Consider the following 18,314-nt stretch of genomic DNA (forward strand, 5'->3'; position numbering starts at 1 on the left):
GATGTACAAATGCGCTTTACACAATTGATGTGTGTATGGATTGGGATAACAGTTGTATGAGCCCCTAATAAAATGTTAAAAAAGAAAAAGAAAAAAAAATTTAAATACATAGTTTTGAAAAAAAATCCAGATTTGGGTGGATACCCTCTTGTATATGAATTAAGTATACAATAAAGAGCCCTGATAGTAAAAAAAAAAAAGAGAGGATACATTTTGGCCAGCATATTGGTGGCTCAGTGGTAAACTTCTCATTGTATGTGCAAGAGATCTGGGTTCGATTTGCAGCCAATGCACTTCATGTGCATCCACCAGCTAGCTGTCAGGAGATGCTTGTGTGCTGCTATGATGTTGAATGTCTCTTTTATCAGAGCTTCCAGACTAAGATGGATAGGAAGAAAGGGCTGGTGATTTACTTCTTAGAATCAGCCAATGAAAACCCTATGAAACATAATGATCAATCTGATCTGCAACCAATCATAGGGCTGGTGCAGAACCAGACTGCATTTCATTCTGTTTTGCATGGAGTCACCAGGAGCCAGGGATTGACTTCACAGCGGTGAACGATAAATTTAAACAAGTTATTGTATTGTTGTTACTGTCAAGTTGATTTCTTACTCATGGTGGTTCCATGTTATGAGCAGAACTTCTGCTCCACATGGTATTTTTGGCAATCATCTTTAGGGAAGTAATCACCAGATCTTTCTTCCAAGGTGCTGCTGGATGGGTTTGGATCAACCGTAAGGTTAGTAGTCAAGAGCAAACCAGTTGTTACCGTCCAGGGACCTAAATAAATTTTAATGTATCCAACCTTTATAAGATGCATAAATCTAAGTGTTCCTGCTACCAATATAATTGATTAGTATTATCTGGAAAAAGTTATTTACATTTGGTGAGGCTGTCTAAAAAAACAGCTATTTTTAAATGAGTCTAGTTACAGCAAAAAATAATTTGCCAGATATTTCTAAAACTTCATCCGTGGAGATCTGATAGATCTAGTTTTACTTACTGTGATCATATTTAAATACAAAAACTTCTAAGGTTTAAGATCAACTGTCATTTGGTTTTTAACTTTGAGCTTTATTAATGTAAAAGTAGAAATGGCACATGACAGTATAACTGACCAGCAATTAAATACAAATACCTTCAAATAGTTTCCTCCTAGATATTTTTAATTATAAATATTAATTGCTCAAATAATGTTTCATCAATCTTGGGAGGAATTTTTAGAGATATAAATGAAATTATCCACAATTCCAAAAATTCCAACAAGCCATTATTTTCATTTGCCCAGGATTTCCTCCAGTTCTTTTTTTAAATAACTTTCTTCAGAGTCAATTCAAAGGTAAGCTCTTGGCTACTCCTCAAAGTAGGTTATGGATGTAATACTGATGATCTATAATGAGCTACTGATCTTCAAGGTATGTCTCTTACTTTTCTTTTCTAAGATATTCAATTTTTTTTTCTATAATTTCCATCACCATTGGTCTTTTGAATTTTGCATCTTCTGGAGAAGAACTGGGCTGACCATGAGTATATGTTGCCAACTTGATGTCCTGGAAAACACAAAATTTTAGAAACATAGCCAATGGTATTAGTGAAAACCTTATACATGTTATAGATTCAGATGACAAAACATTGAGTTTATTAAGGTGACCGGTAAGGTGTCATATACTTTCACGAACCTATGCTACTGATTCAACCAACATTTATTGAGCTTTTAGTCTCTGCTAGATCATGGTTTTAGTTCCCATAACCTTGAGAAATTAGTAGGATAATGACACTACTTTTACAGGTGACAAAACCGAGGTTTGGAAAGGTTGACTTGCATTAGATGACTTAGTGCAGAAAGATAATTTACAGTTTCCCCCTCTTTCTACTCCACGAAGGTAGCCAGGCCTTTTGTAGTCCTCTTAGCTCCAGCATTTCAGGTAGGGGATGACAAGGTGGAAATCAGTAGCTGCTTTCTGACAACTGTCTATATTCTGACTCTCATGAGAGTTTGAGATTATGTTTTGGAGATTATGTCAACTTTCCTAGAGAGGTAAGAGAGAGCAGGGATTGTTTTGGAGAGTACAGAGATGAGATCAGTAATGAAACTGCACCACCCTTGGAAGGGGCAGCGGATCATGGCTACCTTGGATTACAGAAGCTATACATGCAGCCACCTGGGGAAAAAGCAGGTGTTCCTTCATAAGGAACAGCTATAGGGCAGAGCAGAGATGACCCATGACACTTGGATCCAGGGTTGGAAAGTTCCTGTGTCCACGAGTGATTTTTAAGCAGTTGCTAACTTCAAGAGACCATTATGCTTTTTCTTCTCCATATTATCCTCTAGATTAGCCAATAAATGGCCCTTCACAAATTTACACCAATCTCCATTTTACCTTATAGTCAAAGGCTTAATCTCAAATTTCAGGAGTTCTGAGCAGGATAGAGTTGATTAGGCACAAATGGTTAAGCTGCCTGAGAGGTTGGTGGTTCAAACCCACCCAGAGACTGCAGAAGTCAAGGGTCTTAAATATTTGTAAGTGGTTATCTGAGGTGCAACTATTGGCCTTTGCCCCTTTGGATCAAAGAAAAGTGAAGAAAATAAAAGATGCAAAGAAACAATTAGTCCAGAGGACTATAGGGCCACATGAACCAGTCTCCACAACCCTGCGACCAGAACTAAGGGGTGTCCGACTACCACTGCTGACTGCTCTGAGAGAAGTCACAATAAAAGGTCCCTGAAAAGAGTGGGAGAGAAATGTGGAACAACACTAAAAACACATAGAAGACCAAGTTTACCGGCCAGGTTGCATGTGGTGGAACCCTGAGAAAATAGCCCTTACATACTCTTCAGGCCTGGACTGAACTCACCGGCTTATAAGATAAACCCACGTTTCCCAAAGTGGGTGATACTGCCCCCTGGGCAGTGCTAGAATGATCCAAACAAGCAACCTAAATTCACTGTCATAGAGTCAATCCTGACACAGGGTGTTCTGCAGGACAGAGTAGTGAGTTTCTGAGGCTGTAAATCTTTACAGGAGCAGAAAGCCTTATCTTTCTTTCTGAGCCCCTGGTGTTTTGAACTGCGGACCTTGCAGTTAGCAGTGCAACACTAACACACGACAGCCCCAGGGATCCTTGGAATAATTCAGGAGGGGGGCTGCCAATGCCCACACTTAGATTTTTCTTACATTATAGGGTACAGTACTAAAGTTATTCATTCCCAGGGAGGTACTGATTAATTTTTGTTTTCTGAAAAGGGGGCAGAAAACCAAATAAGTTTGGGAACCTACAGTGTTACCTACACCAGAGTGGTACCCACTACTTACCTGGGCTAGATGCACAATGAGCACATCCAACCCAACCTTTTACCATTGAGTTGATTCAATAGGAATGGGTTAAGGCCTAGAAGTCTGTATTTCAGTAGCACTTCAAGTGCTTCTGATGCATTGGTCAATGAACACACTTTGAATATCAATAAAATATACATTTACTGAATGAATTATTTGTTCTAATCTTAACCCTTGCTCCTGAAGGATCATGCAAAGCACGAATATCCTGAAGGTATAGCGTCCTTCGAATATTCTTATGGCTTTGTACAGTGAGTAATAGATGCATATATTTACCAGCATGCTTGGAGAACTGTATTCAAAATATTCCTATTTATTTCTTTAACATATCTTGGGAAAATAGAATATTTTCTCAATTATGTCTCAGAGGTTAGAGTTCAGATTTTTCCTGTCCCTGATACCACATTGAAAATGGAAAGTAAAAGATACTAATATCTAAAGGTGTGTCTATACTCAACCTGTTTTATGTACTAGAAAGCATATGTCATTTGCATGATTTTCCAGAAATCTGGGATGTACTTTTGTTTTACTGTTATTCACTTCATTGAAATTCTCTATACTTTACCCCCCCCCATTTTTTTTTCAAGCAAATGTACATTCAATAACTTAGAACAATAAATACTGAAACAGGAGAGTGCATATTGAGTGCTTAGTGCTTTGCTAATGAGCCCTAGTGGTGTAGTAGGTTTCTCATTGGGTTGGTAACCAGAAGGTCAGCAGTTCAAAATCAGCAGGTGTTGCAGGGAGAAGCTACTCTTGGGAAGATTTACAGTCTCGAAAACCCACAGGGGCAGTTCTACTCTGTCCCTATAGGGTGACTACAACTCAGAATTTACGTGATGGCAGTGAGTTTGGTTTTAGGAGTTCTTTGCTATACACTGTCAATATAAAGAATTGGTTTCATTACAATCCACTTAGTAAAGCAGAGAAATAGTCTAGTAATTTTCACAAAGATGTTTACAAATATTAAATAATGTTTAAAAAATACAAATATTTTGCTATAACTAACATTTTATGAAAAACCGAACCAGTCCAAGCTGAGACCTGGTCACCATGCTTATACAAGTAGAGATGCATTTCTAAGTCAGTATAATTAACTCACAGCCACTGGAATAGTCTGCGATGCTGCCTCTAAAGGTTTCTGTAAGGTTATGTATTACTTCACCTGACTTATGGAATTTTATTTAACACCTGGTTTTATTTAGCACTTCGTTTATGACAGGCATCTTGGTAATCAATAAATGGTGTTCTTAGGCGTCCCCAGTCTACCCTTATAGGGAGGTCAACCTACCTACAGCCTCCTCCTTCCCCCACCCTCCTCCAAAACCAAACCAAAAAAACACCTAGGTAATTAAAACACTGAATGAGGTTGTCATTTCAAACAAAAAGCAAAGAGTATAATTAACCAAGTCAGTGGACATATGGAAACCCACAGGGGCATTTCCACCCTGTCCTATAGCGTCATAAGTCATAATCGACTTGAAGGCAGTGAGTTGTGTGGACCTGTGTAAAGGAAATGACATGTAAGCCAGGATGGAAGAAATGGGAGGGGTAATTGGGTTGGGAGAGAAAAGTTGGGGGGCGGGGCCAGGGAGAAAAGAGGCAGAGGCAGATTCCAAAAGGAAGGAAAGAACTGAGCAAAGGACAAGAGGCAAGGGCATGCGTGCAGCAGGCGATCAGGGCCAGGAGCCCGGGGTGTAGTGGATTCGTGTTGGGCTGCGAAGCTAACTGCAGGAATGGAACTTTAAACCCACCAGATGCTCAGCGGAAGCCCAGGCTGCCCTGTCCTATAGGCTCCTTGGGAGTTGGAATGTTCTCGATGACAGTGGATTTTTGTTTTTCCAAGGTCCCTGAGTGGTGAAAACAAAAGGCTGGAAGTTCTAGGTTTTTCGGGAGAAAAGTTTGATATCTACCTGTACAAAAATCAGCCATTGAAAATCCTGTGGAACACAGGCCTACTCTGACATACAAGCATTGCCACATGTAGGAACTGCTTCTATGAGCAAGTCCGTATTCTCCCGACTCACTGCAATAGGGCTGGGGACACAGACTGCACCCTGCAGGAACTTGGAGCTGTTCTTTTTGCTTTTTAAACCCAGGTTACGAGCATCATCTCAGGATCGTCCCCACAGTCACGGTCCATGCCACTCCGTACTTCTGTTTACCTCAGGCGCGTCCCCTGCCCCCAGCGACATCACACTTACATCCCCCAGCTCAGTTCCAGCTCCACGACCGAGCGCCGCCATGCTGGCGGGTCACGTGACCGACGGTTGGCAGGAAGCCCAGAAAGCCTGAGCGGAACGCGCGACGTTGGCTCTGGCCTCTCGCGTTCAGCCGGGGCCGCCCCCACGCAGTCAAACGCCGCGCCCTCTTCCCTGACTTTGATTGGCTCTAGCGTCTCGTACTCTCGGCCAGTCATTGGCTTCGAGGGGGAGCCGACAGTAGTGGGCCCGCCCCTCTGCCCGCCCCGCATTCCATCTCCGGGCCATTTGTCAGGCTCGCGCTCGCTCCCCTCCCGTCGTCTTCTGAGGGGAAGTTGGGGCGTTCGGAACCCGTGCGTGTTGCTGTGCGCCATCCTCACCTCAGAGCAACTTCGTTAGTTGGGGTTGAGCTCCTCTGCCCTTCCACTCCTTAAAAGGGGAATTCCCCCCCACTGGCTCGGCCCGGGTGTTGTGGCGCCGGTGCTCCGGCCTCGTCCCTTCCGAATCCCCGCCGTCCACCCGGGGCCGCCCGAGGACCCCGACTAGCCTCCTCCCCTCGCAGCTGTCCGAGTCCTCGCCCCGTTGCTAGTGCCCGCACGTCCGTCCTTCAGCTCATCCCGCTTGGGAAGGGACCGGGGAGAAATTCGCCCCTCACAACCCAGCACCACAGACACCCCCTTTCCAACCCGCGTTTCGGGGTGGGGGGCGCGGAGAGGAGGCCTGGCAGCGTCTCCCAGAGCAGCACCCCCCGACCCTCCAGACTCCATGTCTTACAAAAGCCAAATTCGAGTTATATAATTTCGAGTGCAGCCGCTTCTCCCGGCTGAGGAAACACTTCATCGCTTGGAGGGTGCAGGACATTTCAGTGCTCTTCCGTAGAGGAGCGGGGTGTGGGCAGGGGTGGCAGCGGTGGCAGATTCCTTGTCTTTTCTGCAAAAGGAAGGTGGGTAGTTTGCACGGAGATGGAGAGAAAAGAGTGGATGTGGAAGCTAAGCCGCTGAACTCTACGAAACCGGGGACCATTTGCACGGCTTATGCTTACATGCCTAGTACTCCTACGGCGTCTCTGGAAACACCTTTGGGGGAAGGTTTGGCTTCTGCTGGCGAACAGGCTGCCCTTTCCCTCGCCTGATAGGTAGCTGCGAAGATGTGAAGAGATGGCACGTTGTAAATGACTCCGGTGGGAAGAAATCTGCTTCGTCAACTCATCCTGCATCAAGTGCCCATGGAGTAGCACTGGCACGTGAATGTCTCTCTGCCGAGGGATTGCTTTCCTTCTTTTCCGTCCTCTCGGTTTACTCAGGGGAAGATCAGAAACTGAGGGCATTAAAGAACAAGCCCGGGGGTGGGGTGGGTGGGTGGGGCCCTACAGAACACAGAAGAAAAAAAAAAGGACAGCAAGGTGGATCCCGTCCATCTGAGGGCGTGAGATTCGGAACTTCTGGTCCAGTAAATGGAAAAGGGGCCTTCCAGTCTGTGTGCTGCCCCCAGAGAACTGTTCAAACTCACCTGACTTGCTAGACACCAGGGTCAAGGCGGTTGATTTGAAGTGTAATTATGTTTATTTGGGGAGGCAGGTCCGTTTAAATTTCTCCACGAAGAATTGAGGCTCTTTATCATCAACTGGTTCATCTGAGAAATTGGTCACGTGTAGACTGAAACATCCTTCTAAATTTTGGTTTGTGCCTTAATTGAACTCAGTCATTGAAGTTCCAAAATGCTGCCGCCGAAAGAGGAGTTTCAATAACATTTTCTACGTCGACAAAACTTTTCTCAGTTTTTAAAACCAGAATAAATATTTTATGAAAATTGAAATACTTGAAAAACTCAAAAATTATTTTTCTCTAAACTCAAAAGTGTAATAGTGGGGGAAAAATACATCAGCATTTTCTTTGTGTGAAATAGAAGACTCAGTCTGGATTCCAAGAGTGAACCGTGAGGTGGTTTGCAACAGTTACTTGGCTCTTGGCCGAAATTCAGTTGGATCAAGCTGAGACCTGAAAAGATTCTGGAATCCTGTGGCTGTGGAAAGACCCAACAATGCCAGTCAAGAAGAAAGGTGGGCTATAAGGCTTCCTATATAATACTTGTTTCTCCTTTTTAAATGTTGGGTTATGATTTTTGTCATTTATATTGTTTTCCATTTGGTGATAGATTTTTATTTTGGGGAAATAGTTAGGATAATAATTTTAGCCAGTGGTACTTTATTCAGTAATATTATTTTGCTAAAGTAAGATGAAGTAGGACTCTAGTGTTTAATCTGGAGTCAATTTGGTGAGAATTAATAACAGTAGCATAACAGTTAATTATAGACATTGGTTATTTCACGAACCAAATCGTCTAAATCGTCCTTTATAATAGGAATCATCTTTTATAATAGGAACAGATTTGGAATTTTCTCTAGCTTGTTTTCTTAGATTGTTGAAGATTACTTTTAATCAATCTTAAAAAGCAAAATAAAGCAAAACAAACATGAACAAACCTATACAGTGGAGCTCTTTTGCATGGATTTAATGTTTATCAAGATAATTATATAGTTGTAGAAAAATAGCAAAGTTTACACTGAACACACTTGGAGATTTATAATTTGTCTTTTGATTAGAAAATGAAACTAAATGTGATATTTTCTTTAGTGTAATTGTTCACATTTGTAATAAAGCACAACTTTTGACACTGTTGTGTTTTTCTAGATGCATACATTATCTAATAACACAATTAGTAAGTTCCTCAAATGAGGCAAACATCTAGCTCCTCTTCACCCCTACATCCCCACTTTTATAACCTGGAATTGATCTAGATTGCGTGGGTTTCAGCATTATGGTCTATTATACATCCGACCTTGGAGAGTCAAGTAAACCCAGGCCTACCCCAGGTTAACTTTGTTCCTAATGTTCTTAGTGAAACCAGTTCTTTTCTCCCCCTTCTCCTTGTCCTCCTCCTCTTCCTCTTTTTTATTATTTTCAATGCCGTGGAAGATCATGTCAACCTTAAAGACTTTTCTCAAGAGCTTTTAATCAAAATTTATTTGAACACCCTTGAACTCTGTTATCCTGGGCTAGCATAGCTCCAAATGTTGGCCAGTTATGGGAATTGCTGGAATCTAAAACTAATCTGTAGGTTTGGAAGACACCATGAGAAAAATTGCAATCCAAGGTAAGATGTTCATTCAAGTTCATATCTGCAGCATGGGAAAATGATATATAACTTTGGCAATACTTTGAACTGTCACTTTGCACAATGGGATTTAAAATGGTGATTCCCAGCTACCCCCAAACCCACCTTCACCCTGCTCCCTCAATCTGATAATATCATTGAGAGAAGTAGCTTTTATAAGATCTTGGAGGCACACTTGTGTAGACTGGACACAGTTTATTTTTGAGCATGTATCCAATAAGCAATATGGATCTTTGACTTAGGTGGTCTGTCTTTAAATTCTAATCATTTATAGTTCTATGGACAATATGTCCTTTGGACTGCCTTATTTTGGGCTAATATTTGAAACAATGACTGTATGTGTTTTTCAGTGTGTGTACGTGTTTTAGAGAGAATGAAGGAGTGGGGAAAAAAGGAGAGGAAGAGAGAAGAACGGTGAAGAAAGAGGAAGGGATAGATAGATTAACAGGAAGGAGGAGGAGGAAGGGCAATTGATGGTCTAGGTATAACTTACTAAAAAGAGTGAACTTAAGGTTGTTTTTTTTAAAAAAATCATTTTATTGAGGTCACTTACAGCTCTTATTATAATCCATACATCAATTGTATCAAGCACATTTGTACATATGTTGCCATCATCATTGCCCAAACATTTTTTCTACTTGAGCCTTTGGTATTAGCTCCTCTTTTTTTCCTCCTCCATCACCCTCCCACCCTCTTGCATCTTGATAAATTATAAATTATTATTATTTTCATATCTTATACTGTCTGCTGTCTCCCTTCAATGTAAACTTAAGGTTTTTAATCTCTGTGCTTTTAAAAATTCTTTATCTTTAAAGGCACTGTTTCAGAATTTCTGTTACTGAAAATTTTAGTTTAATGATAAATAACTTAATATGTATTCCAGCCCCACTTCCTTCCTTTTTGCTTCTTTTCCCCTTGTTCCTTACCTTTCTCCCCGCCCCTCCTTTTCTTCCTTCTCTCTTCTTTAACAATACATTCATTGTAATGGATCAGTTTTTTTAGTAAATCAACAAGTTATAATTAGTAAAGCATATGTTTTGATTATACTAAAGTATATGCATTGTGTTATTTATTTTATGAAATGAACTTTCCTGAAAGTTTATATTATTTTAATATGTTAAAACAATTAGTATTAAGATATACTTATATGAAGGGACTTTAAAAAGTTCATGGAAAAAATCCATTATATTTGATTTCCATTTTTTCCACAAACTTTTTTCAGCCTTCTCATATCTAATTTATTACCAAAAGCTGAACCAAACTCACTTCCACTGAATTGATGCCAATTTATCGTGACCCTACAGGACAGGCTAGATGTACCCCATGAGTTTCGGAGGCTGAAACTTTTTGAGAGTAGAAAACCCCATCTTTATTCCAAGGGGTAGCTGGGGGTTTCGAACTGCTAACGTTTTGGATTGAAGTCCAGTGCATAACCATTATGACACCAGTGCTTCCTTTAGTTATTACAGGTGCATTATGTTCTCTAACTGGTTAAACTTACTATTTGTACTGTTTCTATAACAAATATTTTAAGTACTTTTTGTTGTTACTTGCCATTGAGTCAACTTTGACTCATGAGGACCCTATGTACAACGTAATGAAACATTACCCATCCTGTGCATTGTTAAAATTGTTGGTATGCCTGAGTCCTTGAGCTCATTTTTTCTTTTTTAAAAGAATAGTTTTATTGAAATAAAATTCACATATTGTACACTTTCATAGCTCATTCGTATTTATAGAGCTGTATATACATCACCTCAATCAGTTCCAGTGCATCCTCCCCACTCCCATATTGACCGTTTGCTCCTCAATCCCCTCAACTCCCCCCACCCCCTCCATTATTCCTGAGCCGTTACATCATTATTGTCTCTATACAGCTGTGCCTTCTGTGCTTCATATACTGGGAAACATACCAAAGTGCCAACAAGAAGGAAAAGGCAACTGGCAGTATTAAAATAAATTAGAGAGAACACTTCTGTCAAGAAACAAGTGAGACATATTTAAACCTACAACAAATTCATGTCCCTTGACTGGTGAAAGGGGATCTGCCAGAGGCTTGATCTGCGTAGGTACTTTGTAGATGGATTTTGGCTCCTGCTGCCCTCTATAGTCTTCTACAAATTGTGCGTTCACAATTTAAGCTCTGATACCTTTCCCTCAATTGTATTTGACTTTTGTTCTTTGTGATCTTTGGGTCACACAGCCTGGTGTGCTTCTTCCATGTGAATTTAGTTGACATCTCACTTAGATGGCTGCTTGTTTGAACACAAGCCTTTAAGACTCCAGATGCTATTATTGATAACTGGGTACCATCTGCTTTCTTCACCACACTTTGCTATAGCACCCATATTTTAGTGATTTCTTCATGAAGGTGTATCAAGCTGGGACATTTCATGAGAACTAACTATTTTTAGATTGGGGCTGGAATTAAATGGGAGCCCCGAATCCATTCACTTGTCCATGGATTATGTATGATTAGGGGTCTCCTTATCATTTTATAACAACACTGTCACCTGTCCCCCTGGGGCATAGGTAATCCCACTGATAGCATCAGTAATTCATCCGTTGAGTTCATTTCTGTGGTTACTGTGTATTTTGAGCACTCTCCAACCCAGGGGGCTTATCTTGCACCATTGTATTGGACAGTATTCTATTGGGATCCATGGCGTTTTTATTAGCTAATTCCGGTAAGTAGATTGTCAGGCACTTCTTCCTAGTGTGCATTAGTCTGGAAGCTCTGTTAAAACCTATTTACTATGAATGATTCTGCTGGATGTCTTTGGTTTGACCTGTAGAATTATAGTAACACACAAGCCACCACAGTGTAACAAGGTGACAGATTATAAAGTGCAGCTAAGATTTATTCTGTAGAGTCCTCTGTCATCTTGAATCTTTTTCTTTTCATTGTTACAAGTGGCAGATAAGATGGAATGTAATTTTAATGTTTATCATTCTTGAGTTTATTCTTATTAAATTATAAAATTCTCATGACAGATTTTATTTTGGTACATATTTAATGTATTGTTGTTAATATTCAAGTAGCCCTCAAGGGCTTAGTTACCAACCAAAGGTCTGTGATTCAGACCCTTAGCCATGCCTTGGGAGAACGCTATGACAGTCTGCTTCCGTCAAGTTGTACAGCTTTGGAAGCTGTGGGGCAGTCCTACTGTGTCCTGTAGAGTATCTAGGACTCAGAGCAGACGTGACAGCAGTGGGTTTGGTTTGGGTTTTGTCAGTATCCATGGTTGGTAACATGCAACCGTGGTGGGAAGTGGAAATATGTGTGACTTCTTGGAAATTCCGTTTTTCGGAGCTATTCTTGACCGCTCCTACATAAGCTGAAACTGTATTCACTGCTATTTTTATTTATGAGATTACTTGCTACTTCCAATCCAATCGCTTCACATATTTACAGCTTTTGGTTTTATTAACCTAAGATTCTTTTGTTTCTCTGTAAGTGATCCCCCACCCTGCATCTAACTCCACCCCACCCTCCACCTAACATTTGTAATGTGATTTATTTTGAATGGAACCTTTAGGATATTTTTAATTTATTTTAATTTGTGAAAATGTAGGGCTAATTCAGGAAACTAATAATAACATTCTCTCATATGCTATAAGATCATGGCACATTGTAAGGGTTATTTCAACAAGACTTCTTGAATTGACTTGATCTAATTTCATGTTGGATTAATGTAAAGAAATAAAACTTAATGATGGTTGAGTCTTTCTCTAGTATTTCAACAGAATGTTGTTTTAAGAAAATGTACTTTAGCAGGATTTTTCAGTGCAATGCAGTTTTCTTTTTAAACTTTTCCCCTCATTCTCCTTATTGTCACAAAATATGTAAGAAATAAATACTTCTAATACTTTGAGATAAATGTTCATTTCATTTCTGTGTTCATCTTTATTGGTTAATTAGTGGTCTTTTGAGCTACTTTAAAAGTTTATTCACTTAAATAATATATCTAACTTTTCTTTAAATTCCCCTTTATTTGCAATTGTTCTCAGCACTATAATGGCATGTGTATAAGCTGATTTTTATTTTATTTTACTATGTATTGGAAGTTACATGACATTATTGTTTTTATAAACAAAACTTTATCATGTTATTGGTAAAAGTTTCCACAGCAAATTAGGTTATCATTTAACAATTTCTACGTAAATTGTCCAGTAACCTTGATTAAATTTTTCAGAATTGTCAGTATTCTCATTGTTTTTATTCTGGCTGTTCCATTTCTAATAATATCGTTTCCTTGCCCATTATCTTCTTGTATTTGCTTTTGAGTGATTGGAGTAATTGTGGACTGTTCAGTCCAACACAGATGATTTTTTAAAAGCAACATTGTATTCATGGATGATATTCTTTATTTTATTGACCCGTTTTTTTCTTAGCTAAAAGGTGACCTGGGATATTTTCTGTTCATGGTTTAAAGAATATCTCAGGGCTACAGTTTTTGAGACTCCTTTAGTCTTAAGTGTTCTTTTAGTCGCAATTGTGGACCTTTCAAGAATTTGAATTAGGTTCCATATTCTCCTTTCCCATCGGAAGAGCTGCTAGCTAAACCATCTAGTTCAGAGTAGATGAGGCTCAGATTCATATAGACTGTTGGTCCTGTACACTAGTTTCTTCTCTGAGTCTTTAGTTTCTTTCTTTCTGTTTCACTCCTGATAGGTAAAATGCCATTCTTTTTGGTAATTAACATATTTTGGTATTGTATTATGTTAAAGGAAGTTGAATGATAGCACATAATTAGAATACTAAGACAGGAAATATCCATGTATCTCAGACACATCCATAAAATTTACATAGTTTTTGCTTCCTAAGTTTGCAGAGTGTATTACGCTTTTGATTTTGGTTGACTGTATACTTCATAAAAGTGTCATGTCTATATATGTAAATATATTACTCTCTGAGGAAGAGGGGCCAGAGGGAGGAATGACGAATGGGCTATAAGACACTAATATGTACTTTGTATACATTTCCAATTTTCCTAAGGACAAATTGGCGAAGTAGGTATTTTTATCCTTACTTTATTTAGAAGATAATTGAAGTTCAACGAGACTATACAATTTAACATGTGAATGAATGAATAAGACAAATGTATGAATTTTAGCTCTGCTATTACTGGAAATTTACTTAAAAGTTTTAGATGTAAGTTTTCTTACTTGAAAAATTGTAATGATAGCAACCAACTTGTTGCATTATTGAGAGAATTAAAATAATATAAATGTCTATAATATACCTGTTAGGGATTCAGTCATTCCTCATCTACCCACCAAGTATATATTATATATCCTATAGTTACAATTCTATTTGGAATAGTTAAAATAAGGGGTCTTTGTTATGTTGATGAGGCCAGATTAGTATAGGGTATATTTTGAGTCAATTTTGTTGAGACATAAAAATAATTAGATATAAAAGCGAGTAGGGTAGAGATGGAGGAAGAGAGATCCCAAGCCACATAAATAAACACTACCTAGGATCAGAAATTCAGAGACAACAACCTTCCACATAGCTGGAAGAGAAAGCAAGCTTTCATCTAGGGCAGCGGTTTTCAACTTGTGGGTCACAACCCTTTTGGGGGTCAAATGGTCCTTTCATAGGGATCGCCCGATTCATAACAGTAGCACAATTACAGTTATGAAGTAGCAACGGATATAATATTATGGTTGGGGGTGTCACCACAGCATGAGGATATTTTGAGTCAATCTAGGGCCAGCATCCAGGATACAGACATCTAATCTGCTAAACTGTGAGAAAATATATTTCTGTTTGTTAAAGCCACTCGTGGCATTTCTGTTACAGCAGAACTAGATAACTCAGATAATACCTAATAAGAGTGATTCACATGGAGTAAGTGTTCAGAAAATGTAAGTTACTTTCTTCTGCTCTTCCACAAGGCCATACAACTAGTAAGTGGTGGAAATACAATTAATATCAAAGACCATCTTCTATAAAATTATACAATTCTTTACTCTTCTTAGCTGCTATGTAAATTTTGTTGTGGTGCTGGGACTAAAATCTTTCTTTGCCCTTGGTCCACTGTTATTTCTGATATTCAGTGTTGCCTGAACCATTCAGACTAATATTTTGGATCTTGTATGTTATATACAAAATATTCAAATAACCTCTAATTTAAGATTATTGATTGAATTGTACTTAAAATGTTTTTAGCTATGTGTATGTTACCTCCCATCCCCAACAATAAGCCTCTGCCAAGGAGTGATGAGCTTAATTAATAACCACTCCCAGTGGAACAGAGAAAGAGAAAAACTTTCATTAAGAGGTTAGCCAAAGGAGTATCCTACAGAACTAAGCTGTTTCGTGGGTGCTTCAATTATCCCTACTTCAAGATGACTTGTATACAATTAGTCACGTATTACACCCAGGTGGCTATAATTCTTAAAATACATGACAGGCGTCAAAGAGCCACAAGGCAGGTAAGGACAATAGAGCCACAGTACTTGACCGCATCAGTACTCAACATCATTGGACTTCGACACGAAATGTTGAGAATATTTTGCATTGGAGCTCGAACAAAACATTAGAAACCGCTCAGACGCATGTGATTTTTGTAAACAAAAGCAGTTCGTGTTTCGGTCACTCGGCATTAGTGGCGTTGTTAGTATGCGTTGTTGAAACCTTGTGCAACTATGTTCTAAGTGTTTTGCTATAATTTTCTTAGTTTTAGTGGCTTTTTGTACTGTTTTTAGATTTAAAAAATGGGTCCTAGGAAAGAGTTTATTGAAAAGAATCATCTTGCTAACTAAGGAACTGTTTAACCGTGTTATCAATATTGTTCATGATAATTTAGTAAACCCTTTTGGAAAACAGTTAGGGAAACGCCAACAGCAGACCACATTGGACTGATTGTTTTTTAAGAGAAAGCCAGAAAAAAAAGAAAAAAAAAAGAGAGAGAAAGCCAGCCAGGTCCTACTGGAAAAAGCAAAGAAGGGAAAAAACTGAAAAGCAGCTACCAGTTGATTTTTATGGAAGGGGACTTCCCTTCCGAACAATGACTTTCTCCCCACCTCCTCTCCACATCCGTGTCCGCAGATCCAGATCCTCATCAATCTCAAGGTATGGGCCATACTATACTTGTTAAAACTTTTTAAAACGTTGCGTTTCATATTTAAATTATATTATTTAACTCCGAACTTCTTTGCTTTGAAATTTTTGTGTAATGTTTTGTATAAAAAGGCAAGGTTAGGCCAAAAACTTAGTGGTTGAGAACAGATTAATCCGTTTTCAGTTGTTTCTTATGGGAAAAATTGATTCGGAACTCAGCTGCATTGCATCTCGACACTCTTTCTAGAACGGATTATTGTCAAGGTCTGGGGTTCTACTGTAGAAAAAAATATAGTACATAACAGAAGGATTGTGTAATTTATTATCTTGACATGCATTTTCCAACAGACTGTTCCTTATCAATCTTATACAATATTTGAGAAAGTTGGAAGAGTCAATTAGACTCTAAGCAGGATTCAAATTGTAATTAACATTCCAAACTCTTTTTTGAACCCTTAGAAACAGTCGAAATTGAGTGATAAATGTATAACAATGTTGATTATACTTTAACATGGCTGATTCCAGGCAAAATGGCTACAGTCCTGCTCACAGCTCACATGACTAGAACAGCTATAGATTATATTTTAAAACTAAGCCTTTTAAGAATGATTATGGGAACAAATGTACAAATATGCTTGATACAGTGGATGTATGGATTGTGATAAGCATTGTACAAGCCCCCACTAAAATGATAAAGAAAACACCCTCAATTAAAACACTAAATAGCCTAAAAAAAACCAAACAATAACTAGGCTTAGTGGTTTAGGCATGTTTCTCCTCCCACTTTTTGCCTTGCAGAAACTTGGGTGAGAAAGTCCTAGGATAGAAAGACAGCTAAGACCTTTAGCAGATGTAGGAGCTGTAGGATGAATAGAATGAGTAGACTGAGTTAATATCTATAGTCATGTAGTGCATGTAAATCACAGAAGTGTCTAAGTAGTCAGTAATAGAGTCTTCTCTTTGGGTGTTATTATATATACCACATTTTTTTTAAGTATACCAGACTAAGGGGCCCTTATAAACAGGTGTTAGCTGTAACAGCACCATATGTTCACATCATTTCATACATAGATGTCATGTATATTGTTTTGCATGTGATTTCACCATGTAATTTGTGCCTCTTGCAACTAAACAAGAACATTTCACTGCATTCTGTTTATTCCTTCTTCATGTAAAGTTTTCTTTTTATATTTCCTATACTTTGTGGTTTACATTCTTTTATAGGTGTGTCCTCCTTTTTATTACATTTTATTTTCTTTCTTATTTTTTAAAGTCATTTTATTGGGGGCTCATACAACTCATCACAATCTATACATCCATCCATTGTGTCAAGCACATTTGAACATTTGTTGCCATCATCATTCTCAAAACAGCTTCTTTTTACTTGAACCTTTGGTATCAGCTCCTCATTCTTCCCCTTCCTCCCCCACAAACCCTTGATAATTTATAAATTATGATTATTTTTTCATGTCTTACACTGCTTGATGTCTCCCTTTACCCACTTTTCTGTTGTCCATCCCCCAGGGGAGGGGATTATATGTAGAACATATGACTTCCCCACCTTCCCCTTCCCCTCTTGGTATCTCTACTCTGGTTATTGGTCCTGAGGTGTTTATCTGTCTTGGATTCCCTGTGTTTCCAGCTCCGATCTGTACTAGTGTACATCCTCTGGTCCATCCGGACTTGTAAAGTAGAATTGGGATCATGACAGTGGGTCGGGGTGGGGGGGGGCAGGGTGGGGGGAGGAAGCATTTAGGAACTAGAGGAAAGTTGTATGTTTCATTGTTGCTATATTGCACCCTGACTGGCTCATCTCCTCCTTGCAACCCTTCTGTAAGGGGATGTCCAGTTGGCTACAGATGGGCTTTGGGTCTCCACTCCGCATTCACCCTCATTCACATTGATATGATTTTTTTGTTCTTTCATGCCTTATCAACACCTCATGATCACACAGGCTGGTGTACTTCTTCCATGTGGACTTTGTTTCGTCTCAACTAGATGGCTGCTTGTTTATCTTCAAGCTTTACGACCCCAGACGCTGTATCTTTTGATAGCTAGTCACCATCAGCTTTCTTCACCACATTTGCTTATGCACCCACTTTGTCTTAGCAATCGTGTCAGGAAGGTGAGCATAATGGAATGCCAGTTTAATAGAACAAAGTGTTCTTGCATTGAAGGAGTATCTATCTTTTCTTAATTTCTTTTATTTAAATCTGCTTTGGGCATATAATTCACATATTATACAATTAAATAGTTCAAACTAAGAAGTTCTGCAGCTACTGTGTCAATCCATCTCCACTGCCCATTTACTTTATTAATCTTGATGTCTTTCTCCAAAGACTGGTCTCTTCTGACAACATGTCCAACTCATCCAACATGTACTCGTTGTTCCTAGCTCCCTATTGCCTCCCACCTCCCCTATGTTTTCTTAAATTTTTGATTTTTAAAAAATTACCCCAGAGAGGAACATATGTACCTGAATTTCTTGGTGCAATATCTCTGGCATTTTTATCACCAGTGCATTTTTTA

The 18,314-nt window shown here is 39.1% G+C and overlaps 1 protein-coding gene across 1 annotated transcript in view; it reads right to left on the minus strand.

Annotated features, from left to right (window-relative positions):
• Positions 1-5,615, minus strand: part of TMEM126B (transmembrane protein 126B) — a 9,300-nt gene extending 3,685 nt beyond the window's left edge. The window contains exons 1-2 of the mRNA XM_045293150.1: positions 5,543-5,615; positions 1,432-1,553 (exon numbers count right to left, since the gene is read on the minus strand). Coding sequence (XP_045149085.1) covers positions 1,432-1,553; positions 5,543-5,584 — 164 coding nt within the window. The 5' untranslated portion in view covers positions 5,585-5,615. The remainder of the gene's footprint in view (positions 1-1,431; positions 1,554-5,542) is intronic.
• Positions 5,616-18,314: the final 12,699 nt, after the last annotated feature.

This window comes from Echinops telfairi, unplaced genomic scaffold (assembly GCF_000313985.2).
Source record: "Echinops telfairi isolate 266 unplaced genomic scaffold, ASM31398v2 ScPeMD7_1713;HRSCAF=2227, whole genome shotgun sequence".
Classification (NCBI taxonomy): Eukaryota; Metazoa; Chordata; class Mammalia; order Afrosoricida; family Tenrecidae; genus Echinops; species Echinops telfairi.